Source organism: Gorilla gorilla, chromosome X (assembly GCF_029281585.2).
Source record: "Gorilla gorilla gorilla isolate KB3781 chromosome X, NHGRI_mGorGor1-v2.1_pri, whole genome shotgun sequence".
Lineage (NCBI taxonomy): Eukaryota > Metazoa > Chordata > Mammalia > Primates > Hominidae > Gorilla > Gorilla gorilla.
The window spans coordinates 82,000,726-82,027,193 of record NC_073247.2 but is presented as its reverse complement, the minus strand read 5'-3'; the positions used below and the strand labels follow the sequence as shown (position 1 = coordinate 82,027,193).

At 40.2% G+C, this 26,468-nt stretch overlaps 1 protein-coding gene across 1 annotated transcript in view; it reads right to left on the bottom strand.

The window, feature by feature from the left end:
* Positions 1–8,546: 8,546 nt before the first annotated feature.
* Positions 8,547–26,468, bottom strand: part of DGAT2L6 (diacylglycerol O-acyltransferase 2 like 6) — a 28,184-nt gene continuing 10,262 nt past the window's right edge. Inside the window, exons 2-7 of the mRNA XM_004064324.4 lie at positions 14,867–14,977; positions 14,366–14,436; positions 13,789–13,993; positions 12,186–12,360; positions 9,733–9,944; positions 8,547–9,299 (exon numbers count right to left, since the gene is read on the bottom strand). Coding sequence (XP_004064372.1) covers positions 9,145–9,299; positions 9,733–9,944; positions 12,186–12,360; positions 13,789–13,993; positions 14,366–14,436; positions 14,867–14,977 — 929 coding nt within the window. The 3' untranslated portion in view covers positions 8,547–9,144. The remainder of the gene's footprint in view (positions 9,300–9,732; positions 9,945–12,185; positions 12,361–13,788; positions 13,994–14,365; positions 14,437–14,866; positions 14,978–26,468) is intronic.

Genomic DNA, 26,468 nt, shown 5'->3' with positions numbered 1-26,468 from the left:
AGCAAATGGAAAACAAAAAAAGGCAGGGGTTGCAATCCTAGTCTCTCATAAAACAGACTTTAAACCAACAAAGATCAAAAGAGACAAAGAAGGCCATTACATAATGGTAAAGGGATCAATTCAACAAGAAGAGCTAACTATCCTAAATATATATGCACCCAATACAGGAGCACCCAGATTCATAAAGCAAGTCCTGAGTGACCTACAAAGAGACTTAGACTCCCACACAATAATAATGGGAGACTTTAACACCCCACTGTCAACATTAGACAGATCAACGAGACAGAAGGTTAACAAGGATATCCAGGAACTGAACTCAGCTCTGCACCAAGGAGACCTAATAGACATCTATAGAACTCTCCACCCCAAATCAACAGAATATACATTATTTTCAGCACCACACCACACCTATTCCAAAATTGACCACATAGTTGGAAGTAAAGCACTCCTCAGCAAATGTAAAAGAGCAGAAATTATAACAAACTGTCTCTCAGACCACAGTGCAATCAAACTAGAACTCAGGATTAAGAAATTCACTCAAAACCGCTCAACTACATGGAAACTGAACAACCTGCTCCTGAATGACTACTCAGTACATAATGAAATGAAGGCAGAAATAAAGATGTTCTTTGAAACCAACAAGAACAAAGACACAACATACCAGAATCTCTGGGACACATTCAAAGCAGTGTGTAGAGGGAAATTTATAGCACTAAATGCCCACAAGAGAAAGCAGGAAAGATCCAAAATTGACACCCTAACATCACAATTAAAAGAACTAGAAAAGCAAGAGCAAACATTCAAAAGCTAGCAGAAGGCAAGAAATAACTAAAATCAGAGCAGAACTGAAGGAAATAGAGACACAAAAAACCCTTCAAAAAATCAATGAATCCAGGAGCTGGTTTTCTGAAAAGATCAACAAAATTGATAGACTGCTAGCAAGACTAATGAATAAAAGAGAGAAGAATCAAATAGATGCAATAAAAAATGATAAAGGGGATATCACCACCAATCCCACAGAAATACAAACTACCATCAGAGAATACTATAAACACCTCTACGCAAATAAACTAGAAAATATACAAGAAATGAATAAATTCCTCGACACATACACTCTCCCAAGACTAAACCAGGAAGAAGTTGAATCTCTGAATAGACCAATAACAACATCTGAAATTGAGGCAATAATTAATAGCTTAACAACCAAAAAAAGTTCACGACCAGACGGATTCACAGCCAAATTCTACCAGAGGTACAAGGAGGAGCTGGTACCATTCTTTCTGAAACTATTCCAATCAATAGAAAAAGAGGGAATCCTCCCTAACTCATTTTGTGAGGCCAGCATCATCCTGATACCAAAGCCGGGCAGAGACACAACAAAAAAAGAGAATTTTAGACCAATATCCTTGATGAACATTGATGCAAAAATCCTCAATAAAATACTGGCACACTGAATCCAGCAACACATCAAAAAGCTTATCTACCATGATCAAGTGGGCTTCATCCTTGGGATGCAAGGCTGCTTCAACATATGAAAATCAATGAACGTAATCCAGCATATAAACAGAACCAAAGACAGAAACCACATGATTATCTCAATAGATGCAGAAAAGGCCTTTGACAAAATTCAACAACCCTTCATGCTAAAAACTCTCAATAAATTAGGTATTGATGGGACGTATCTCAAAATAACAAGAGCTATCTATGACAAACCCACAGCCAATATCATACTGAATGGGCAAAAACTGGAAGCATTCCCTTTGAAAACTGGCACAAGACAGGGATGCCCTCCCTCACCACTCCTATTCAACATAGTGTTGGAAGTTCTGGCCAGGGCAATCAGGCAGGAGAAGGAAATAAAGGGCATTCAATTAGGAAAAGAGAAAGTCAAATTGTCCCTGTTTGCAGATGACATGATTGTATATCTAGAAAACCCCATCGTCTCAGCCCAAAATCTCCTTAAGCTGATAAGCAACTTCAGCAAAGTCTCAGGATACAAAATCAATGTGCAAAAATCACAAGCATTCTTATACACCAATAATAGACAAAGAGAGAGCCAAATCATGAGTGAACTCCCATTCACAATGGCTTCAAAGAGAATAAAATACCTAGGAATCCAACTTACAAGGGATGTGAAAGACCTCTTCAAGGAGAACTACAAACCACTGCTCAATGAAATAAAAGAGGATACAAACAAATGGAAGAAACAAATGGAAGAACATTCCATGCTCATGGGTAGGAAGAATCAATATCGTGAAAATGGCCATACTGCCCAAGGTAATTTACAGATTCAATGCCATCCCCATCAAGCTACCAATGACTTTCTTCACAGAATTGGAAAAAACTACTTTAAAGTTCATATGGAACCAAAAAAGAGCCCGCATCGCCAAGTCAATCCTAAGCCAAAAGAACAAAGCTGGAGACATCATGCTACCTGACTTTAAACTACACTACAAGGCTACAGTAACCAAAACAGCATGGTACTGGTACCAAAACAGATATAGACCAATGGAACAGAACAGAGCCCTCAGAAATAACGCCGCATATCTACAACTATCTGATCTTTGACAAACCTGACAAAAACAAGCAATGAGGAAAGGATTCCCTATTTAATAAATGGTGCTGGGAAAACTGGCTAGCCATGTGGAGAAAGCTGAAACTGGATCCCTTCCTTACACCTTATACAAAAATTAATTCAAGATGGATTAAAGACTTACATGTTAGACCTAAAACCATAAAAACCCTAGAAGAAAACCCAGGCAATACAATTCAGGACATAGGCATGGGCAAGGACTTCATGTCTAAAACACCAAAAGCAATGGCAACAAAAGCCAAAGCTGACAAACGGGATCTAATTAAACTAAAGAGCTTGCACAGCAAAAGAAACCACCATCAGAGTGTACAGGCAACCTACAGAATGGGAGAAAATTTTCGCAACCTACTCATCTGACAAAGGGCTAATATCCAGAATCTACAATGAACTCAAACAAATTTACAAGAAAAAACAAACAACCCCATCAAAAAGTGGGCAAAGGATATGAACAGACATTTCTCAAAAGAAGACATTTATGGAGCCAAAAGACACATGAAAAAATGCTGATCATCACTGGCCATCAGAGAAATGCAAATCAAAACCACAATGAGATAACATCTCACACCAGTTAGAATGGCGATCATTAAAAAGTCAGGAAACAACAGGTGCTGGAGAGGATGTGGAGAAATAGGAACACTTTTACACTGTTGGTGGGACTGGAAACTAGTTCAACCATTGTGCAAGTCAGTGTGGCGATTCCTCAGGGATCTAGAACTAGAAATACCATTTGACCCAGCCATCCCATTACTGGGTATATACCCAAAGGATTATAAATCATGCTGCTATAAAGACACATGCACACATATGTTTATTGCGGCACTATTCACAATAGCAAAGACTTGGAACCAACCCAAATGTCCAACAATGATAGACTGGATTAAGGAAATGTGGCACATATACACCATGGAATACTATGCAGCCATAAAAAATGATGAGTTCATGTCCTTTGTAGGGACATGGATGAAGCTGGAAACCATCATTCTCAGCAAACTATCGCAAGGACAAAAACCAAACACCGCATGTTCTTACTCATAGGTGGGAATTGAACAATGAGAACACATGGACACAGGAAGGGGAACATAACACACCGGGGACTGTTGTGAGTTTGGGGGAGTGGGGAGGGATAGCAGTAGGAGATACACCTAATGCTAAATGACGAGTTAATGGGTGCAGCACACCAACATGGCACATGTATACATATGTAACAAACCTGCACGTTGTGGACATGTACCCTAAAACTTAAAGTATAATAATAATTTAAAAAAAAAGAAATTTCTTCTGCCAGATACCCCAAATCATCTCTCTCAAGTTCAAAGTTCCTCAGATCTCTGGGGCAGAGGCAAAATGCCACCAGTCTCTTTGCTAAAGCATAGCAAGAATCACCTTTACTACAGCTCCCAACAAGTTCCTCATCTCCATCTGAGACCACCTCAGCCTGGACTTCATTGTCCATATCACTCAGCATTTTGGTCAAAGCTATTCAATAAGTGTCTAGGAAGTTCCAAACCTCCCCACATCTTCCTGTCTTCTGAGCTCTCTATGTCTCTAGGAAGTGCCAAACTTTCCCGCCTTTTCCTGTCTTCTTCTAAGACCTCCAAACTGTTCCAACCTCTGCCTATTACCCAGTTCCAAAATCACTTCCACATTTTTGGGTATCTTTACAGCAGCACCCCACTCTCTGTGGTGCCAATTTGCTGTATTAGTCCGTTCTCATGCTGCTAATAAAGACATACGTGAGACTGGGTAATTTATAAAGGAAAGAGGTTTAATTGACTTACAGTTCAGCATGGCTGGGAGGCCTCAGGAAACTTACAAGTATGGCAGAAGGGGAAGCAAATACATCCTTCTTCACATGGTGGCAGGAGAAAGAATTGCCTAGCAAAAAGGGGGAAAAGCCCCTTACATCTCATGAGAACTCACTCACTATCACGAGAACAGCATGAGGGTAATTGCCTCCATGATTAAATTACCTCCCACTGGGTCTCTCCCACAACACGTGGGGTTTATGGTAACTAAAATTCAAGAAAAGATTTGGGTGGAAACACAGCCAAACCATGTCATATGGTCTGTATTTTAAATGTCAAGTAAAAAAAAAAAAAAAAAAAGAAATACAAGTCCTCCATGTTTGGAATGAAGATGTCATATTTTTCTGCTAAATATTCCTCGAGTAAACACAGGGATTCTTTATTACTCTCAGGACCCTCCAGGTGTATTTTATAATACAGGTGTATTATGTAATCCTCCCACCTCTGGAAAGTTTTTGTTGTCAATGAGGTGTGTAATGACACATGGTAAATATTTGGAACAAGGTAATTTCTATAGCAACTGTTACAATGATCCCTTGCTCTCCTATTTCAATCACATTTTATGGCTGAATTCTTTTGAGAATCTAACAATTCAACCATCTCTGCTTTATAGTCAGACCTTGATTTGTATTTCTCAGTAGTGTGGAGTTGTGACAGCATTAGATTATAAAAAAAAGTCTTGTTCCATTGATATTAGACACTTGTTTGCAATTAGTAGCTTTCATTTTCAAGATTTCAGTTAACTTTGCCAGATACTTCAATGGTTTTGTGCTGGAACCTGCAGATACCCTCTGTCCCAATCCTGGGACTGGTTACAGCAACCAGTTCTCTTACTGTAGTTGTTACACCGAAAATACATTTTGCTCAGAATGAAATGTCTTTCTTTGATATCTCACTCCACCTACTTTTGTATGTTCATAAGAGAGACAATATTTTTGCCAAAATTGTGCCTGGCTCATTATGTGTTCATGGAGTCAAAATTCAAAATATTGTATTTCGATTTTAAATCACAGCTCTTCTTGATATTTTATTGATTTGACATTTCTTTTCTTATATATTGGGAAGGGTGTAAGTTTTAGATGTTTTCAGCAGCTTTACTTGTAATAGCCAAACAACTGGAAACAATCCAGATGTCTTTGAATGGGTGAGTGGTTAAACAAACTCTGGTATGTGCAGACCATAGAGTATTGCCAAGCCAACACAAAGGAATGAACTATGGATACATTATAACTTAGATCTTTAAGGGCGTTATGCTTAGTGAAAAAAGACAATCTCAAAATATTACATACTGTGATTCCATTTGCATAATCCTTGAAATGACAAAGCTGAGATGGAAAGTAGATCAGTGATTGCCAGGGATAGGGACAAAGGTGGGGGCGTGTGGATATACAGGGGTAATATGAGGAAGTTCTTCTGTGCTAATAAAACAGTTCTATATCATGATGGTCATGGGAGTTACATGAATCTATTCATGGGATCAAATTGCATAGACACACATGCACACACACACAAACACACATATGTGAGTGTAAAAACAGTGAAAACTGAGTAAGTTTTAACAGTATTGTACCAGTGTCAATTTCCTGTTTTGATATTGTACTACAGTTACATATGATGTCACCATTGTGGAAAGTTGGATAAAGGGTTCTAGGGACTCTAATTTTGCAACTACCTGCAAATCTACAATCATTTTTAAAATAGAAAGCATTTAAAATTTTTTATTGTGTTTTTTTTACTTTAAAATTGCTCACACTTTTTTCTCTTAAACTAAAAGGCTAAGTTTTCTTAAACATTGCTCTTTCACTGAGATAGAATTCACATACCATAAAATTCACCATTTTAAAGTGTCCAATTTAGTGGTTTTAGCATATTTGCAAGGTTGTGCAACCGCCACCATTATCTAATTCCAGAACATTTTCATCACCCCCGAAAGAAACCCCTACCCATTAGATGTCATTCTCCTTTTCTTTCTTCCTTCACAATCCCTGGTAACAACTAATTTATTTTCTCTTTCTCTTCTCTCTTTCTTTCTCTCTATCTCTATATTTGCTCATTCTGGACATTTCATAGAAATTTCTTAGAAATGGAATCATGCAATATATGACCTGGCTTCTTTCACTTACCATAATGTTTTCAAGGTTCATCTGTTTTGTAGCGTGTATCATCACTGCATTTTTTATTGCCAAATAGTATTCCATTGTATGGATAGACCCCAATACATTTATCCATTCATCAGTTGTTAGACCTTTGGATTGTTTGCACTGTTTTGCTATTAGGAGTAATTCTGCTGTGATCATCTATGTACAGGTTTTTGTGTGACCATGTTTTAAATTTGGGGGTTATATAACTAAAAGTAGAATTGCTGGGTCATATGGTAACTCTACACTTAACTCTTTGAGAACTGTCAAACTGTTTTCCAAAGTGGCTCTACCATTTTACCATCAGCAATGCCCAAGAATTCCGTTTCTCCATATCCTAACTAATACTTATTATTGTCTATCTTGTTTTATTATAGTCATCCTAGTGGGTGTAAAATGGTATCATGGTGGTTTTGATTTGCATTTTCCTAATGATTAATGATTTTGAGCACTTTTTCTTTTTTATTAGAGACAGGGTCTCACCCTGTCACCCATGATTGAGTGCAGTGACGTGACGATTGTAGCTCACTGCAGCCTTGAACTCCTGGGCTCAAGCAATCCTCCCACCTCAGTCTCCTGGTAGCTGGGAACACAGGCATGCACCACCACACCTGGCTAATTTTTAAATTTTTTATAGAGATGGGGTCTCACTATGTTGCCCAGGCTGGTCTCGAATTCCTGGGCTCGAGCAATCCTCCCTCCTGGGCCTCCCAAAGTGCTGGGATTACAGGCGTTAGCCATTGCACCCGACCCTTACTTTTTCATTTGTATAGCTTCTTTGGAGAAATGTCTATTTAAATCTTTTGCTTATTTTTAAAATTGAATTGCCCTTCAGTTGTTGAGTTATAAGAATTATTTATCTATTCTGGCTCCTAGACTCTTATGAGATACATGATTTGTAGGTATTTTCTCCCATTCTGTGGGTTGTCTTTTCACTTTCTTAATGGTGTCCTTTGAAGCACAAAAGTGTTTAATTATAATGGAGTCCAACTTATCAATTTTTTATTTTGTTGTTTGTGCTTTTGATGTCATATCTAAGAAGCCATTGCCTAATGCAAGATTATGAAGCTTTACACCTATGTTTTCTTCCATGAGTTTAATAGTTTTGACTTTCACTTTAGGTCTTTGATCCATTTGAGTTAATTTTTGTATATGATATGAGGTAAGGTCCAACTTTATTTTTCTGCATGTGGATGTCCAGTTGTTTCAGTATTGTTTGTTGAAGACTATTCTTTCCCACATTGAATTGTCTTGGCACCCTAGGTGAAAATCAATTGACCCTCTGTGTTCTCAATTCCATTCTATTGATATAGAAAGGTTTTTTAAATTAATCAATTATTTTCCCTGAGGCCTAATATAGGACCACTGTGAGTAGAATCCATGCCATTTTTGCCCACACTTATGAACTAATTTTGGTGGAGTGCCATGGGGCCTCATTTCGGAAAATGAAGCTGAAAAGTGGGTCTCCAGAAAATGAGGAATGGGGACATGGAGTGGTGCATTGGAGAGAACTCTGGTTTGAATGCTAGTTCTATCCAAAGTTGTGTGGCTTTGGGCAAGCTACTAACCCTCTAGGAGCTTTAGCTACTGTGAAATGGAGGTGATGACAATCTCAATCTCACTGGGCTTATGTTTAGTATTGAGAGACAATGGTTATGAAAGCAATGTCATGGTCCCTGGAACATAGAAGGGACTTGACATCGAGCAAACTTACAGTTGGTGCATGGTCTTATGGCTCCCTCCCTTCTGACATAGGGTGGTTATGTGGGATCAGGAGAGGTGGGCTACCCAGTGGGTACCTTTGCCAGTTCCCATGTTTCTGCTCCTGTCTCTTACACTTTGCAGCAGCTATGGTTCCATTCCCCCACCTTTTCTGTCCGGGGAAGTATGAAGGGTAAATAAGGAAGAGGAAAATGGCTCTCCATAGAGCAGCTTTCTGGCCAGAAGGGAAAATCTTAGGTTTGAGGGAAGCCCAATAGCGAACCACAGAATAATCAGGAAATAGTGGTATCCTGTTTTATATGTCTAGAACTTTATTTTCAAAGAAGAAACAATGTAACTGCATTGCCAATCTAGAACTCTATCACAACTGACGGAATCCTGTCTGCTTGGACCAGGCAGCTGCAGTTCAGGTCCCTGGTTTACCTTGTGGCAGTTCCCAAGTTGTAAGGAAAGGACCAAGAGGAAACAAACTATCCCTGTTCCAAATAAAGCTTCTAAGTCTAAACCTACGTAGTGATGGTGAACTAAGGTTTAGGAGAAAGGGGCACAGTATTCTTTGTGATCAGAGAGTTGGCTGGAATGATTCATAAGACTCCCCAACTGGGTTGTTGCCCTAAAATAACCAGGGGTGATACAGCCAACTCCTCTGGCTAGCCAGCCCTCCCCAGTCCTCCCCTGCCCCTCTGGTTCTTTCCCCTAAGCCTGCCTCAGCCACTTGGGAGAGGACTCTATTGCTAGAACTCTGATTTATTAAATAATTTCTGGCTTGGATGGTCTCCTCTCTCATCCTTATGATCTTTCCCTCTCCTGGAATTCTTCTTTTTCTGTGGCTCTACTTGGATCCCTCATGGCTTTGGGGGTTGATCAATGGGGAATGTGGCTCCTGTTATATAATTGTCAGCTCTTGGGTCTCAGGGAGGCCATATTCAACTTTGTGTTGGTCAAAGAGCTTGCGCAGGGCACTGATGTAGAGTGCGTGATACTTGTCTACTGTCTTCTGGTTTGGCCTCTTAATCCTGGGAATTGGAAGGGGTTCCCCAACTATGAAAAAAGAAAAGACAAACATCAGAGTTCCCCCCTCAACTCAAACTACTCATCCCTCACTGGGAGCCATGTACTGAAACTCAGTATCTGGCTTTCCTCCCCTTCTTTCTTTCTTTCCCTTTGCTCCAGTCTCATCCTGGCCCCTGTTCTCTGATCATCTAATCAAACCCATGCTCAAGAGAATGCAAGCAAGCTCAGGAGAGTGGTGACAGAATGTGTGCGAATGGTGATGCTCTTGTAGCAGATGCTGATGTCACATCCATGAATGGCCACAACTCTTATCTGTTTAGTTGTCCTACCCACCCTGCTCTTAACCACACCGGTTGCCCATCCCAGATGTGAGTTGGGTCCCCCTGGACTTGATGGATGATTTAAAGTGGGTGGGAAGTGAATGAAGAAACAGGTCATCCGGAGATAAGGGAAAGCTCACCAACAGTGGTAATGGGCCGATTGAAAGGCAAGAAGCCCCAGGATCCGCGAGTGAAGCCCCGGCCATGGAAGGTACAGAAATTTAGTCCCAGGATTTTTTTGAATGTGTCCTGGAAGGTTTTTTGGAACAACCTTAACCACGTGCCCTCAGGGAAGGTCTCCTGATTGAAAACTTCGTTCTCACCAAAGGAATATGAAGGGACAAGGTATGCCCTGCAAAGAGAGGGCAGGAGTGTGAGCTCTCTGAGGAAGATCCCCAGAAAAATCCTCTCCAAGGTGGGAAACCTCTCCAACCTCCCCATTATAGGACAAGAACCCAAGCACCCAAACATCTCCATCTTCATGTCCCATTCCTGCCATGCCTCACTCTCCCAACTGAACTCTCTGAAGGGAGCTGCTGCTCTGCCTTGTCTTGTTATAGGAAGAAACTAATCTCAAAAGCTCTGTCTTCATTGCATCCAGCATGCAGAGTGTTCTTCATAAACTGCATATCTGGACATGCCACTCCTCTCAAACTCTTCCAGAGCTCCTCAGTTTGCACCATGCTGCTTCCTTACGGCCTTTTTGCTCTAGCCTTCCCTCCTTGGCTAGCTTTCCCTCTCCCCACTCTTTCCTTGCAATCTGCTTAGCCATATTAAGTGTGCCTCGTACTCTCTCATCTCTGTGTCTTTGTACATTCTGCTCCCTCTGTCGGAAGTGTCTTCCTTCTTCCCTCTGTCTTTATGTGGCTCATTCAATTTTGCACTCAGTCCCAATCTCATCCCCTTAAAGCAACTTTGTTTGACCACTTCATTTCCCCCAATGCGGATTAGGTACCCCTCATCTAGTGCTTACCTCTCTTCTACACTAATGCTGCCCCAACCGTGTATTATAGTCATCTCCTTACTTGCCTGACTCCCCCAGTAGACAGCAAGCCAGTCAAAGGCAAGAACTGGGTCATATTCATCTTTGAATCCCTAGGCCCTGGCATAGCACTTGACATGCCATAGGTCCTCACTGAATGCCTGAGTTCTTTCTCCCTTTTGGTTTGCCTGGCAACTCCTACCAATATTTCAATTCACAGTTCAGATGTTACCCACCTATGAAACCTCTATTCTGGGTCAAGATCTTTCCATAAATTGGTGCTCACATGGCACTTTGTACACATTTCCATTGTAGTGTTCCATTTATTTAACAAATATTAAGCTCTTTCTATGTGCCAGCACTGTTTTAGGCCCTGGAGATGCATCAGTGAATACAATGGATTTTTAAAAATTCTGTGTTCATGGAGTTTACTTTTTCTGGGAGGAAGACAGACAATAAACATTGAAAATAGTTGGTAAACAAATAAATAAAATGGATGAGCTATAAGAAGATAAGTGTAACCGGCAAAAAATAGAGCAAGATGGTCAGATAACCGTACTGAGAAGAGACATTTGAGCAAAGACTTGAAGGAGATAAAGGAATGAGCCAAGCAGTCATTTGGAGGAATAGTGTTCCAAGGGAACAGCTAAAGCAAAGACCCTAAAGCAGGAGCGGGTGGCCTGCTTGAGGGACAGCAAAGAGGCCGGTATAGCTGTGATGGAGTGAGAGAGTGGGAAGAGAAGTGAGTGATGAGGACAGAGAGGCAGCTATAGACCAGATTATTCCGCGTCTTGCAAGCCCCTATAAAGACTTTGGCTTTTACTCTGAGTGACATGGGAGCCATTGGATTATTTTGAGAAGTGACATGATCTGACTCATGTTTAACAGGATCATCCTGGCTGAACCTGGGAATAGACTCTTGGGGTGGGGGAGGTGGGAATAGATACAGGAAGAGCAGTTAGAAGTGTTGTAATCATCCAAGGGGAGAGATGGTGGTAGTAAACCAAGGGGTGGTAGTCTAGGTAGTAAGTGGTTGGATTCTGCATGTATTTGGTAATTATATGTGCATGGGTCTGTCTTCTTCCATATTGGACTGTGAGTTTGCAAGGACCAGGTCTTATTTACTTTTATATCCTAAATGCCTAGTACTATGCCTGATATACAGTGGGTGTTCCGTAACTGCTGAATGAATGAGGTCTATTTCTCAAACCAGATTGTATGCTCTTTGGGGTCATGTCTTATCTTTTTGATCCTCATGGTATCAAAGCTAGTGCCTCCCTTGCAGTTGGTAGATTCTTAGGGCCTCTCAGTTAACAGGTTGATATAGAGTGAAGCCCCACTTTCCCAGACCTCCAGCCTACCAGGCCAATGGGCAGAAAGTAAAAGGTTTTCTTCTGACGTTCTTTCTCCAACTTCAAGTAAGAAAAGTGCCCACTGAAATGTATCTGGAGGCCCAAACATCCCTAAGGCACAATGTGAGGGGGTAGACAGAAGGAATTAGAGTGAAGATGGGGGCCCTCTAACAGGTGCCCAGGGAGGGCACCATTCTGGAGAGGGCTACAGAGGGCCTATGGCACCCTGACAGCAGAGCACTAGAACCTTGGAACCCACCCTGTTTGCAGTGCCATCTTCACAAAACCTTTACGCTGCTTGAGGAAGAGAGTGGAGGCTCCTGGTCGGCACAAGAGAGCTTCAGCAGCTCCACCCACCACAATAACCACGGCATTGCCTGAGCCTTTCTGGGTCAGCAAGTACTTCAAGGCTGAGCTACTCACAGGGCACACACCTGTGAAACGAAAGAGTCAGGTGGTAGAAAAACTTCATTCCTGAGGATGGGGTAAGGGGTTTTCCCAGGCTCTTCCTTTTGGAGACAGTTCTGTTTTCTGACTATTGCTGTTTCCACCTTTCTGTCTCTGACCTTCGTGTCCTGGGTTATGACTGCCCTAGCCTAAGATTGGTCCTTAGGGTCAGCTGTTTGCCTTGGGGGTCTGTGCTTCTGCAGTTGGGTCTATACTGAGCTCCTCTGCCTCCTACCATCCATAGCCTACTGCATTTCAGATCAGTAGTATCTAAGCCCACCTCATCCCTCTCTACCCATGAAGCACAGCCATCTTCCACTCTGCCCAGGCTGACAACACTGGAGATCCTTCAGAGTTCTCTCCTCCAGGGGTAATCGAGACTAGCCACCACCAACCTGCTTCCTCCCTAAGAGTAACCTGCCAAAGGGAAGCCAATGGCTGGGGTTTCTGGAGAGTAGGCAGACCCCTGAGCCTGACCAAGCCAAACTGAAATGTAGATGAATAATGGAATGTGAATGACACCCTGTTGTTTAACAACAATCATCTAGCCTTTCTCACTTCTGTCTCCCATCTTTGCCCTGCGCTCACCTTCTATTGTCTACTGTGATGGCAGAAATTGCCTCCAGGCTCTAGCCATTGAGAAATATTCCTGCTCCAGGGCCATGCTAACCTCAGAGCAGAGTAGAAGCATCCTCTGGGACTCTAGTGGTCCCACCTGGCCCCTCCAGAGAAATGTATCTTACCTTTTGATGTTTGGCTTCAGTTGTTTTCTGGTGTCCAGAAGGATGACTATTTGTCCAGAGAGAGAGACATTTGTCACAGTGCCCTGACTTGAAGCTGAGCATGGGGAAGTTGTTCTGGATACTCTGATGAACTCCTATCCTTTATCCCTTAGTATTTTATGCAAGTGTGAAGGGGTTCCAGGGAGATAAAAGTCATGGACCAGGAGGGTTTTAGCTAGTATGATAGACTTCAAAATGTTTTTAAGACACCATGGTGTACAAATGACCGGCCCAAAGAGGCCAGCTGACATCCTAGAGAGAGCCTGGTGAAGTTCGCCTGAGCTATCCCATTCACACCTGCTTTTCCCTGGATTTGTGTTTAATTCTTGGCTTTCATCCTCTGATTTGCACTTTGGCATTGGTCCTGAATTCCAAACTTCTGGTTCTCCCTCTGAAAAAAGTCCTGGTGACTCCTATGAATGCCTATAACTTCCCCTGCTGCCCAATCAAACCCTGCTCCCCAGATGTTGGACAGAAACTAATGCTTAGCCACATACTCCTGTTACGGGCCCAGGGTGTCCTGGACTTATTTTCTGTCATGTACTCTTCAAGTAGGTAGTGATTGTCAGGACTTATTGGGGTTGCACCTTTGAAGTAGGTAAAAAAATAGAGTTAATTATTTCTTATACTCACCCATTGACATCACATATTCTCGCACAATTGGGATCCAAAATATCCTTTCTAAGGTCCCTACAAAGGGAGTGATGGATGGGAAAATCCGAGCAATGCCAGTGGCCTCAGTGGCAAAGTTGATGAAAACACCAAAAGAGAGAATGCCATGGGGGTGATTGGCAATGATGTAGTTGTGTTTGGGAGAAAGATCATGAGTCTTCACCAGCTGTTAGAGGGAAATTGAGTCAGAGCATTGGCTACAAAGAAGGAAGAAACCACGTGTGGACTAAAATCCCAGCAGGTAGCCTATGTTTCCCTCTGGGAGCCCCAAATCCCTGTTCACTAGGTTGTCATCATTGTCATAGGATTGCCAGGGCTCACGATGGTCAGAGAGGCTGACCTGGGTTTGCCAGTGAAGGAAAGGCTGCCATCCACCTGTTTCCCCACCTGCCCATCCATCTTGGGCCCTTGCTTTGCATTATGACTCGGGGCCCTGACCTTCGCTGCTGACCACCAAAGCCTCTGAAAACATGGAGCTGAGTAGGGAGCAAGGGTCTGGGCAACAGGGACTGAGGGCACCCCGAGGAAGAGTGGTCACCTTTACTGGGAAGTAATTTCGGAAATACTTCCATAGGGTCCAGTTTCGTACCCAAGCTGAACGCCTGCCACCTGTGGGTACAGAAGGGAAGGGAAGAGTACACAGGGCATTGCAGTCCCTCTACCTCTCCCAGAGGAGGAGAGTTCTGCCTGCAGTCCTCAGGTAACAGGAGGGGCCTCCTTCTGACACCTCAGAACTGTAAGTACTGTCCCTGAATCCAATCCCCAAGACATAGGAAGCCCCTGCTCCTCTAGAGCCGACCAGAAAGGTGACAGGAAAATAGTCTGAAGCTGGGGGCACCTGCCCATAGACCTCAACCTCATAATTCTTCCTGAGCTACCTGGTAGAGACCTCTGTCCCTGCTGAGCTTTGCTCTCCCTTCTCCCTCCCCTTCCTTCCCCTCTCCCCTACCCTTAGTTCTCCCCCTCTCCCTCCACCTCCCTCTCCCTGTCCTTCCATTCTTGGCCCAAACAGGACCACCATTGTGCCCCTGTCTCTTACCTTGACTGTGGGTGTTCCAATCATAGGTGAGCCAGGCTAAGGAGAGCACAGCCAAGGGCCAGAACTTACTGAATAGCAGAAAGTAGGGTATAAGGAGAATGGGAATAGCTCCTGGGGAGACACAAAGGGTTCAAGCCTTTCAGTTCCCTTCAAGTTTTAGTATACTTCTCATAACCCCGGCCTCTGCTCTACACTACAGGAGCAGGGCTAGGCTGATGTGGGACTCTTCTCTCCTTCTCCCCTCTTCCCCAACCCCTCGCCCTCCATTTGTCTCTGCTGTGGTCTAGGCAGGCCTCTGAGCCCCTGGATCTGGGTCTCCTTGATGGCCAAACTCTCAATTGAAGAAAGAGCAGAACCATGAAGTTGGGGTCAAAGGACAGCACGGCTTGGTGAATGGGAAGAAGAGCACATTGGGCTGGTAGCTGAATCCCCATTCTGGGACCTCTGGAAATTCTTTCTAAAAGCTTGACCCTCTTTCCTGTGCTGAACTGATAAGTCTGCATATTCCAGCAGGGAGGTTACCCGCAGTGTACAGGCTGTTTGATGCTGAAAAGTAAACACGGATTAAAAACCACTCCACTTTGGGAGGCCGAGGCAGGCAGATCACGAGGTCAGGAGATCGAGACCATCTTGGCTAACACGGTGAAACCCCATCTCTACTAAAGATACAAAAAATTAGTCGGGCATGGTGGCACATGATTGGAGTGCTACTCGGGAGGTGGAGGCAGGAGAATCGCTTGAACCCAGGAGGTAGAGGTTGCAGTGAGCTGAGATCGTGCCATTGCACTCCAGCCTGGGCAACAGAGCAAGACTCCGTCTTGAAAAAACAAAACAAAACAAACAACAACAACAACAAAACTGCCCTACTAGGCCAGGTGCGGTGGCTCACTCCTATAATCTTAGCAATTTGGGAGGCCAAAGCGAGAGGACAGCTTGAACCTAGGAGTTTGAGACCAGCCTGGGCAACAAAGCAAGACAGTATCTCTAAAAAACCAAAAAAACAAAAAACAAAACGACAACAACAAAAAACACTTTACTGTGTTCATTTTGTTCCATTCAAAAGTGTCACAAAGGTTCAGAAGGGGAAGTCTGTGTTAGCAAATGGCCATAGCAGGCTGTAACTGCAAACACGATACATGTTACAGCAGTGGGAATGAATTCCATTAAAAAAATCTGCATTCATGAGAAAGAGGGGCTAAGTATACATATGGTGAATAAAAAAAGACTTAACTAAGGGAATGACTTCTTTGACTGGTACCATGTCATAGCAGATAAAAGTTTCAGGGAAGAAGAAACTTGGGAGTTACCTACCAGTTCTTTGTCTCTTGCATTTTGGACATAAATGAAAATAGCAGGAAAAAGGCTGAGTGGACAGTGCTTTAAAAAGTCATGTTATGGAGTAGAAGAAACCTTTGTAATAGGCTGAATTGCCCTCATAAGCACTGGTCGAGATAGTTGTTGTAAGCATTCAAATTAGACAGGAAAGAGTGGTGGGAGGAGTTTTATAGGAAGCCTGCCATGGAGAAAAAGCCTTGCTATCTATGCCCTTCATCAAAGAGGAGAGTAAATTTGCCAGTTAAGCTTCAGAAGGAAATTCAGATAAAGTTAAATAAGAATAATCACTAATTAAAGTTAGGCTAAGTGTATCATTTCTTTTATATTTTGTTTCAAATAAATTTTGTTTGTTTCCCCAGTATTTAGAAGAGAGCTTGGCACACAGTAGGTGTTCAACAAATATCTGTAGACCAATTGAAAACGAAATAAATAAGAAAATGTTTTCTCTTTTCAGTAGTAAACTTGATAATTACTATTTAGTCAGCATGTATAGTGTTATTTAAATGTGATGTTATTTTAAAAGCATAGACGGATTAGTTGTGTGCCTTTTATCTGATTCATTCATCCACCAGTCCTAAAGGCGGCCTAAGAGCCCTTACCTGGGTAACACCATGCCCCTTGTGGAACCTATTGGAACTGCAGATATGACCCGGCAGGAGACCAGGAACGTTTTTTTCAGAGCAAGGCTTCCAGACCCAGCCCGAGTGTCATCAGTGTCGTGCACGGTGACAAAAGTGGAATTTAAAGACATAGGAGAAATAGAAGCCAAATGTGGAAGAGCTAAGTCTCATGTAAAAAGAGTTCCGTGACATAAAGCAAGGGTATCTGAAGAAGGAATGATGAAGAACAAGCATTTATGTATGTGTGACACTCCCTTAGGTATTATGGCCTTGACACCAGAAGATGGTTCCAATTTCTCTTCTCACGTTCAAGTGAGGCGTCTTGGAGAGGGTTATCAAAGAGGAAGTTCACATAGGTAGGCTCCTAATTTAGTTTGTAGTGAAGATGGCCAAGCCATTCTAATATATGTGCACTGGGGGAAAAGAAAAGAAAAAAAAAGAAGAAAAAAAACTAGTATATGCGCATTGGTAGCTCATCATAATTTTAACTTGCATTTCTCCAATAGCTAATGATGTGTAACAGCTTTTCATGTGCTTGTCTGCTTTCTGTATATCCTCTTTGGTGAAGTGTCCATTCAAATCTTTTGCCCATTTTTCAATTGGGTTGTTTTCTTACTGTTGACTTTCGGTAGTTCTTTATGCATTTTGGATATAAGTTTTTTTGTCTGATATGTGATTTGCAAACATTTTCTCCTAATCTGTGTCTATCTTTTCATTCTTGTTAACAGGGTCCTTTTTAGAGCAAAAGCTTTTAATATTGATGAAGCCCAACTTATTAATTTTTTTTTTATAGATTGTGCTTTTGGTGTCAAACTGAAAGAACTCTTTGTCTAACCTCATGTCATGAAGATTTTTCCCCTATATTTTCTTTTCTTTTCTTTCTTTCTTTCTTTTTTCTTTTTTTTTTTTTTTTTTTTTTTGAGACAGGATCTGGCTCTGTCACCCAGACTGGCGTTCCATGGCGTGATCTCGGCTCAACTCACTGCAACCTCCGCTTCCTGGGCTCAAGCGATCCCCCCACTTCAGCCTCCAGAGTGGCTGGGACTACAGGAGCATGCCACCACACCCAGCCAATTTATTTTGTATTTTTTTGTAGAGACAGGGTCTTGCTATGTTGCCCTGGCTAGTTTCAAACTCCAGGTCTCAAGTGGTCCTCCTGCCTTAGCCTCCCAAAGTGCTGGGATTACAGGTGTGAGCCACTGCCCCTGGCCTCCCCTGTGTTTTCTACTAAACATTTTACAGTTTTCTTTTTTTACATTTAGATCTACAATACACTTCAAGTTCATTTTTACCAGTTTTATGGAGGTATAATTTACAAATAAAAATGGTGTATATTCAATGTGCACAATGTGATGATTTGAGACAGGTATACATTGTGTGATGATTACAACAATCAAATTAATCAACACATTCACCACCATACATAGTTACCCTTTGTGTGTGTTTGTGGCTAGAGGTGAGGATACTTAAGATCCACTCAGCAAATTTCAAGCATATAATACAGTATTATTAATGCTGCTATACTTTAGATTCCCAGAAATTATTCTTTTTGTAACTGAAATTTTGTACCCTTTGACAAATATTTCCTTATTTTCCCTCTGCCCCAGCTCCTGGCAACCACCATTCTATTCTCTGCTTCTATGAATTTAATTTACATTTATTTACAAATATATATATTTAGAGACAGGTTCTCTCTGTGCTGCCCAAGCTGGTCTCAAATTCCTGAGCTGAAGTGATGCTCCCACCTCAGCCTCCTGAGTAGCTAGGATTACAAACATGTGACACCACATCCAGCTCTAAGTGAGATCATATGGTATTTTTCTTTCTGTGTCTAGCTTATTTCACTTAGCATAGTATCCTCCTGGTTCATCCATGTTATTGCAAATGGCAGGATCTCCTTTTTATGGCTGAATAATATTCGTGTGTGTGTGTGTGTGTGTGTGACACTTTCTTTATTCATTCATCTGCCAGTGGACACTTAGGTCGATCCCACATCTTGGCTATTACGAATAATACTGCAGTGAACATGGGGGTGCAGATATTTCTTCAAGACACTAATTTCATTACTGTTGGAAACTCCCCACTATTTTCCATACTGGTTGTAACAATTTACATTCCTACCAACAGTGTACAAAGATTCCCTTTTATCTATATCCTCACCAAAACTTATCATTTGTCTTTTTGATAATAGCTATCCTAACAGGTGTAAGGTGATATCTCACTGTGGTTTTGATTTGCAGCTCCCTGATGACTAATAATGTTGAGCCCCTTTTCATATACCCATTGGCTATTTGTATGTTTTCTTTGGAAAAATGTCTATTCAAGTCCTTTGCCTATTAAAAAGTTTATGTTATTTTATTTTTTTCTATTGAGTGGTATGAGTTCTTTATATATTTTAGAGATTAACCCCTTATAAGATATATGGTTTGCAAATATTTTCTTCCATTCTGTGGGTTGCCTTTTCATTTTGTTGATTGTTTCCTTGGCTAGGCAGAAGATTTTTAGTTTGAGGTACTCCTGCTTGTTTATTTTTGCTTTTGTTGCCTGTGCTTTTGTTGTCATATCCAAAAAATCATTGTCAAGGCCAATGTCAAGGAGCTTTTTCCCTATATTTTCTTTTAGGAGTTTAATGATTTCAGGTCTTACATTTAAGTCTTTAATCCATTTCGAGTTAATGTTTGTGTATGTCATAAGGTAAGAGTCTAGTTTCATTATTTTGCATGAGGATGTCTAGTTCAACACCATTTATTGAAGAAACTATCCTTTTCCCATTGTGTATTCTTGGGACCCATTTCAAAGGTTAGTTGACTATAAATGCATGGGATTATTTCTGGGCTATCTATCTTATTTCATTGGTTTCTGTGTCTGTTTTTATGTCAGTACCATAGTGTTTTGATTACTATGGCTTTGTAATATAGTTTGAAATCAGGAAGTGTGATGCCTCTAGCTTTGTTTTTCTTTCTCAAGATTACTTTGGCTATTCAGGGTCTTTTGTTGTCTCATACAAATTTTAGGATTTTTTTATGTTTCTTTTAAAAATGTCATTGGAATTTTCATAGGGATTGTATTGGATCTGTAGCTCACTTTGAGTAGTATAGACATGTTAATAATGTTAATTTTTCCAATCCATGAACACAGGATATCTTTCAACTTATTTGTGTCTTCTTCGATTTTTTTCAATGTCTTACAGTTTTTGGTATACAGATCTTTCACCTCCTAGGTTAAATTTATTCCTAAGTATTTTATTCCTTTTAGTGATATTGTAAATTGAATTGTTTTCCTTCATTTCTTTTTTGGATAGTTTATTGTCAGTGTATAGAAATGCAACTGATTTTTGTATGTTCATTTTATATCCTGACACTTTACTGAATTCATCTATTAGTTCTAACAATTTTTTGGTGGAGTCTTTAGGGTTTTCTATATAAGATTATGTCATCTGCTAACAGAGACAATTTAACTTTTTTCTTTCCAATTTAGATGCCTTTTATTTCTTTTTCTTGTGTAATTGCTCTTGGTAGGACATCCAGTACTGTGTTGAATAGAAATGGCAGAATGAGCACCCTTGCCTTGTTTCTAATCTTAGAGGAAAAGCTTTCAGCTTTTCACCATTGTGTGTGATGTTAGCTGTGGACTTTTCATATATGGCCTTTATTATGTTGAGATCCATTCCTTCTATGTCTAATTTGCTGAGAGTTTTTATCATGGAAAGATGTTAAATTTTGTCAAATGCTTTTTCTGCACCTATTGAGATGATCTTATGATTTTTATTCTTCTTCTCTTAATGTGGTATATTACATTTATTGACATATGCATGTTGAACCACCCCTGCATCCCAGGGATAAATCCCACTTGATCGTGGTGTATGCTCCTTTTAATGTGCTGTTGAATTTGGTTTGCTAGTATTTTGTTGAGGATTTTTTGCATCTATGTTCATCAGGGATATGGGCCTATAATGTTCTTTTCTGGGACTATCCTTGCCTAGCTTTGGTATCAGGGTAGTGCTTGCGTTGTAAAAGGAGTTTGGAAGTGCTCCTGCCTTTTCAGTTTTCTGGAAGAATTGGAGAAGGATTGACATTAATCCTTTTTTTTTTTTTCTTTTGACACACACTTTCACTCTGTTGCCCAGGCTGGAGTGCAATGGCGCGATCTCGGCTCACTGCTCCCTGGTTCAAGCAATTCTCGTGCCTCAGCCTCCCGAGTAGCTGGGACTACAGGAGCACGCCACCATGCCTGGCTAATTTTTGTATTTTCAGCATGTTGGCCAGGCTGGTCTCAAACTCACCATGTTGGCCGAGCTGGTCTTGAACTACTGACCACCTAGGAAACTGTCTGGTCCTGGGCTTTTCTTTGTTAGGAGGTTTTTGATTATTGATTAAATTTCATTTGTCATTGATCTGTTTAGATTTTCTTCCTTCATAATTTATTCTTGGTAGGTTGTACGTGTCTAGAAACATGCATTTCTTCTAGGTTATCCAATTTGTTGGCGTATGATTGTTCATGGTAGTCTTTTATGACCTTTATATTTCTGTGTCATCAGGTGTAATGTCTCCTCTTTTATTTCTGATTTTATTTATTTGATATTGTGTCTCTTTTTTCCTTGGTTAGTTTAGCTAAGGGTTTGTTACTTTTGTTTATCTTAGGGTTATTTTATTCTTTTTTTTCTAGTTTCATGGGATGTAAAGTTAGGTTATTGATTTGTGATATTCCTTTTTTCTTTATGTAGGTATTTATCATGATAAACTTTCCCCTTAGAACTGTTTTTGCTGCATTCTATAAGTTTTGGTATGATGTGTTTCCATTTTCATTTGCCTCAAGATACTTTTTGATTTCCACTTTTAACTCTAACATGAGATAAGTGACAAAAGTACTAAAAATAACTACAGCTACAATAATTTGTTAATGGATACATGATATAAAAAGATATAAAGTTAAAAGTGATTTACACACTACCATTGCAGTATTCTGAGTATTTTGGATTTGATGATATATTTACCTTTACCAGTGAGTTTCATATTTTTATATGTTTTAATGTTGTTATTCAGTATCCTTTCATTTCAACTTAAACACCTTTCTTTAGCATTTCTTGTAAGGTAGGTCTAGTCGTGATGAAATCCTTTAGCTTTTATTTGTCTGGAAATGTCTTTTTTTCTTGTTGTTAGAGATAGGGTCTCATTTTGTCACCTATGCTGAAGTGCAGTGGCATGCTCATAGCTCACTGAAGTTTGAACTCCTGGGCTCAAGCAATCTTCTTGCCTTAGCTTCCCAAGTAGCTGGAAGTCCAAGTAGCTGGACATCACCATGCCTGGGTAATTTTATTATTTCTATTTTTGTAGAGACAGAGTCTCACTATGTTGCCCCAGCTGGTCTCAAACTGGCCTCAAGCAATCCTCCCACCTCAGCCTCCCAACATGCTGGGATTACAGACATGAGCCACCATGCCTGGCTTTGAGAATGTCTTTATTGTTCCTTCATTTATGAATGACCACTTTGCTGGTTATAGTATTCTTCATTGGCAGTTTTTTCATCTTTTAGCACTTTGAATGTATCATCCCACTCCCTCCTGGCCTGCAAGATTTCTGCTGAGAAGTTTGCTGATGAGGTTCCCTTGTATGTAGTGAGACTCTTTTCTCTTAATGCTTTCAATATTCTCTTTTGTCTTTGACTTTTGACAATTTGATTATAATGTGCTTCAGGATATTCTTCTTTGAGTAGATCTTGCTTGGGATCCTCTGAGCTTCATGAATCTTGATGTCCATTTCTTTCCTAGGATTTGTGAAGTTTCCAACCATTATTTCTTGAAATAATCTTTCTGTTTCTTTCTCTCTGTTTTTCTTCTCCTAAATTATGGGACACCCATAATTAGTAGATTCATTTGCTTATTGTGTCCCATAGGTTCCTTATGCTTTCTTCACTCATTTTCATTTTTTTTTCTTTTTTTGTTTCTCTAATTGGCTAATTTCAAATTACCTATCTTTGTGTTACCCATTTCTTTCTTCTGCATGATCAAGTCTGCTATTGAAACTCTTTCTTTTAGTTTTCAGTTCTGTCATTGTATACATCAGCTCCAGGATTTCTGTTTGGGTCCTTTTTGTGGTTTTTATTTCTTTATTAAACTTCTCATCCCATTTATGTGTTGTTTTTCTGATTTTGTTCAGTTGTCTGTGTTCTCTTACAACTCACTGCACTTCAGGATGATTATCTTGAATTCTTCGTCAAGCCTTTAATAGATCTCCATTTATTTGGGCTGTTACTGGAACTATACTAGTTTTCTTCGATGATGTCATGTTTGCTGGATTATTTGTTATTTGTATAGCCTTTCATTGGTTTCTGTGCATTTGAAGGAGCAAATCAGTCTTTATAGAGTGATTTCAGCAGGTTTATGGGGGGGGCTTCTGCTAGGTCACTGGGTGGGTCCCTGGGCAGGCAGGACAGGCCTGGGACTGTGGCTAAGAAGGGCTAGAACCAAGTCATAGAACTGCCTCAAGGTCTATAGCCAAGACTGAGGCCTGCAGGCCTGCCTCCATGGGCATGGACAGATGTGCCTCCTGCCAGGTTCCTGGGTGGACAGGACTGCCCTGTACAGTTGAATGGAGCTGGACCCAAGTTATGGGGCTGTTTCAGGATCTGCTGTGATACCAAGGTTAGCAAGCTTGCTTCCTATGGCACAGACAGGCATGACTCCCAGTAAGCCCCTGGGAAGGCATAATTGCTCCCATACCACAGCAGAGTGTGACCAGAGCTGAGTTATAAGGCTGCTTCAGGGTATTATACTGCTGGGACCAAGATTGGCAGTCCTGTAGCTTGAGGCACAGATGGTTGTGACTCTTCCTGGATGCCTTGGAAGATGATTTTGGTGGCAGAATCATGACCAAATGGCATTGTTGCTGAGTTTACAGGGGGATGAGGCTATTTCCAGGTCTGTAACCTTCACCACAGTCAACAAGCCTGGGTGTGGGCCTGCCCTCTCAAAACAGCTTTCCTTGGTGTTGGACTCTACTAGAGTTTTGCAACATCCTACCTGGGTCCAAAATTCCCACAAAGGTACTTTGGTCCACGGATGGCTGCCAGATTCTTGTTGCTCTGGAGAGATGTGATGGACTTCCCATTCACCATCTTGTTGATGTCATACTTGAGTTAATTTTTATAGAGCCTGAAGTTTGGGTCAAGATTCATTTTGCCACATATGGACATCAGATTTTCCTACACCGTTCCTTGAAAAGACTTATTCATCCTCCACGGAATTGCTTTTTCATCTTTGTCAAAAATCAATTGACCATGTTCATGTGTTTATTTCTTGACTCTTTTCTGTTCTGTGGATCAATATATCTATTCCTTCACAAATACATCACTGTCTTGATTGCTCTAGTCTTATGCTAAGTCTCAAAATCAGATGGTATAATTACTTTAACTTTATTCGTTCTCAAAATTGTTTTAATTATTTGTAGTTTCTTTGTTTTTCTATATAAATTTTTGAATCAGCTTATTTATTTCTACAAAATCTCTTGATGGAGGTTTTTTAATTAAACTTTTTATTTTGAAAAAACAAGATTATTTTAATAAAGTCTTGTTTAATCTTCATCTACATCTACCCATTGTCAACATTTTACATTTGATTTATCTTCAAATGTAAAAATGTAAGTATATACATATATGTTTGTATTTGAGAATACATCACAGAGATTACAACCTTTTGCTTCTAAATAGTTTTTAGCATGTATTTTGCAAGAAAAACTATATTCTCTTCCCTTATAGCACCCACAATGCTATTACCGAATTTGGGAAATTTAGTATTTATGCAAAACTATTACCTAATATAGCCTGACTGTGATTTTTACTTGAATTGCATTATACTTATAGATCAATCTGGGGAGAATTGGCATCTTTACTGTGTTGAATCTTCCAATCTGTGAACATGGTATGTCTCTAATTATTTAGATCTTTTATTTTATTCATCAGCATTTTACAGTTTTTAGCCTATGAATCCTGTATGGTTTACTAGATTTATTCCCAAACATTTTATTTTTGAAGGTATTTAAATGGTATTTTTTTTAAATTTCTATTTTCAATTCTTCTCTGCTAGTATATAGAAATGTGATTAATTTTTATGCATGATCTTGTATCCTGTGACTGGCTAATCTCATTTGTTAGTTCTTGGAAGTTTTTGTTTTATTTAAAGTAGAGTCCTTGGGATTTTCCATACATACTATCATGTCATCTACAAGTAAGGACAGTTTTATTTCTCATTTTTTCCGATCTGTATGCATTTATTTCTTTTTTCTTTTTGCCATATTGCATTTGCTAGGGCTTTTAGCATACCGTTGAATACAAGTGGTGAGAGTGGACATCCTTGCTTTGTTTCTAATCTTAGGGAGAAAACATTTCATCTTTCATGATCAAGTGTGACGTTAACTGTAGGGTTTTTTTTTTGTAGATGCCCTTTATCAGGTTGAGGAAGTTCCCTTCTGTTCCTAGTTTGCTGAGAGATTTTATCATGATTACATGTTGAAGTTTGTCAATTGATATGATTACATGGGGTTTTTTCATGCTTAGATGGTTAATATGGTAGTTTACATTGATTTATTTTCAAATATTTACACTTGCCTTCCTGGATAAAGGCCACATGGTCATGGTGCATTACTCTTTGTAATGTATTGCTGGATTCAATTTGTTAATGTTTTGTTGCTTTTTTCATTTATATATATGAGGGATCTTAGTCTGTAGTTTTCTTTTCCTTTTTTGTACTATCTTTGTCTGATTTTGGTATCAGGATGTGGCCTCGTAAATGAGTTGGGAAATGTTCCTTTCTCTTAAGCTTTCTTGCAGAGATTGCATAGAATTCGTGATATTTTTTCTGTAAAATGTTTGTAGAATTTTCTGTTGAAACCATCTGGGTCTAAAAATCTCTTTTTGGAAGGTTTTTAACCTTCTAAAATTAAGATTATAGTGATGGGTTATTTATTTCATGTTAGGTGAGTTTTGATTGATTGTAGTTGTCAAGGAGGTCTCCAAATATAATTGATAATTTGTCTATTTTTCTTTTCAGCACCATCAGTTTTTGCATCATATATTTTGCAGTTCTATCATTTGATGCATGCACATTTAGGATAGTTGTTTTCTTGGTGAATCAGCCCATTTATCATTACATAATGTCACTCTTTATCCCTGATCCTGACTTTAAAAAAAGTTAAACCTGTACAGCCTCAAATTGCTAATGATTACTAGCTTAAGTTAAAAATGGTACCAATATGACCTAAGTGGGTCCTTTCTTCAAATCATCTCTGATTCCTCTCACTTGCTCACTTAGCCCATAGATTAATAGCCAATATATAGTACACTTATCATGTAAAACTGTTTCACATGGCATAGTTTATTTAATCTTCATAAAGACCCCATGAGAACAGTAATCATTATCATTTTGTGGATGAGGACCTGAGGTTCAGAGTGGTTACATTGTTCCAAGATTAGACAGCTAGCAGGTGAGTGGCCAGGGCTGAAAACCAAGATTGTCTTACTCCAGAGACTGTACCCTTAACCACTAAGCTCTAGCTGTTACTTCCCTTTAGTCATTTACCAATTCTTGCCAGTTCTGCCTTCCAGATATCTTTCAAATTATTCTATTTCCCACCTCCATGCTACCACTTGGTAAA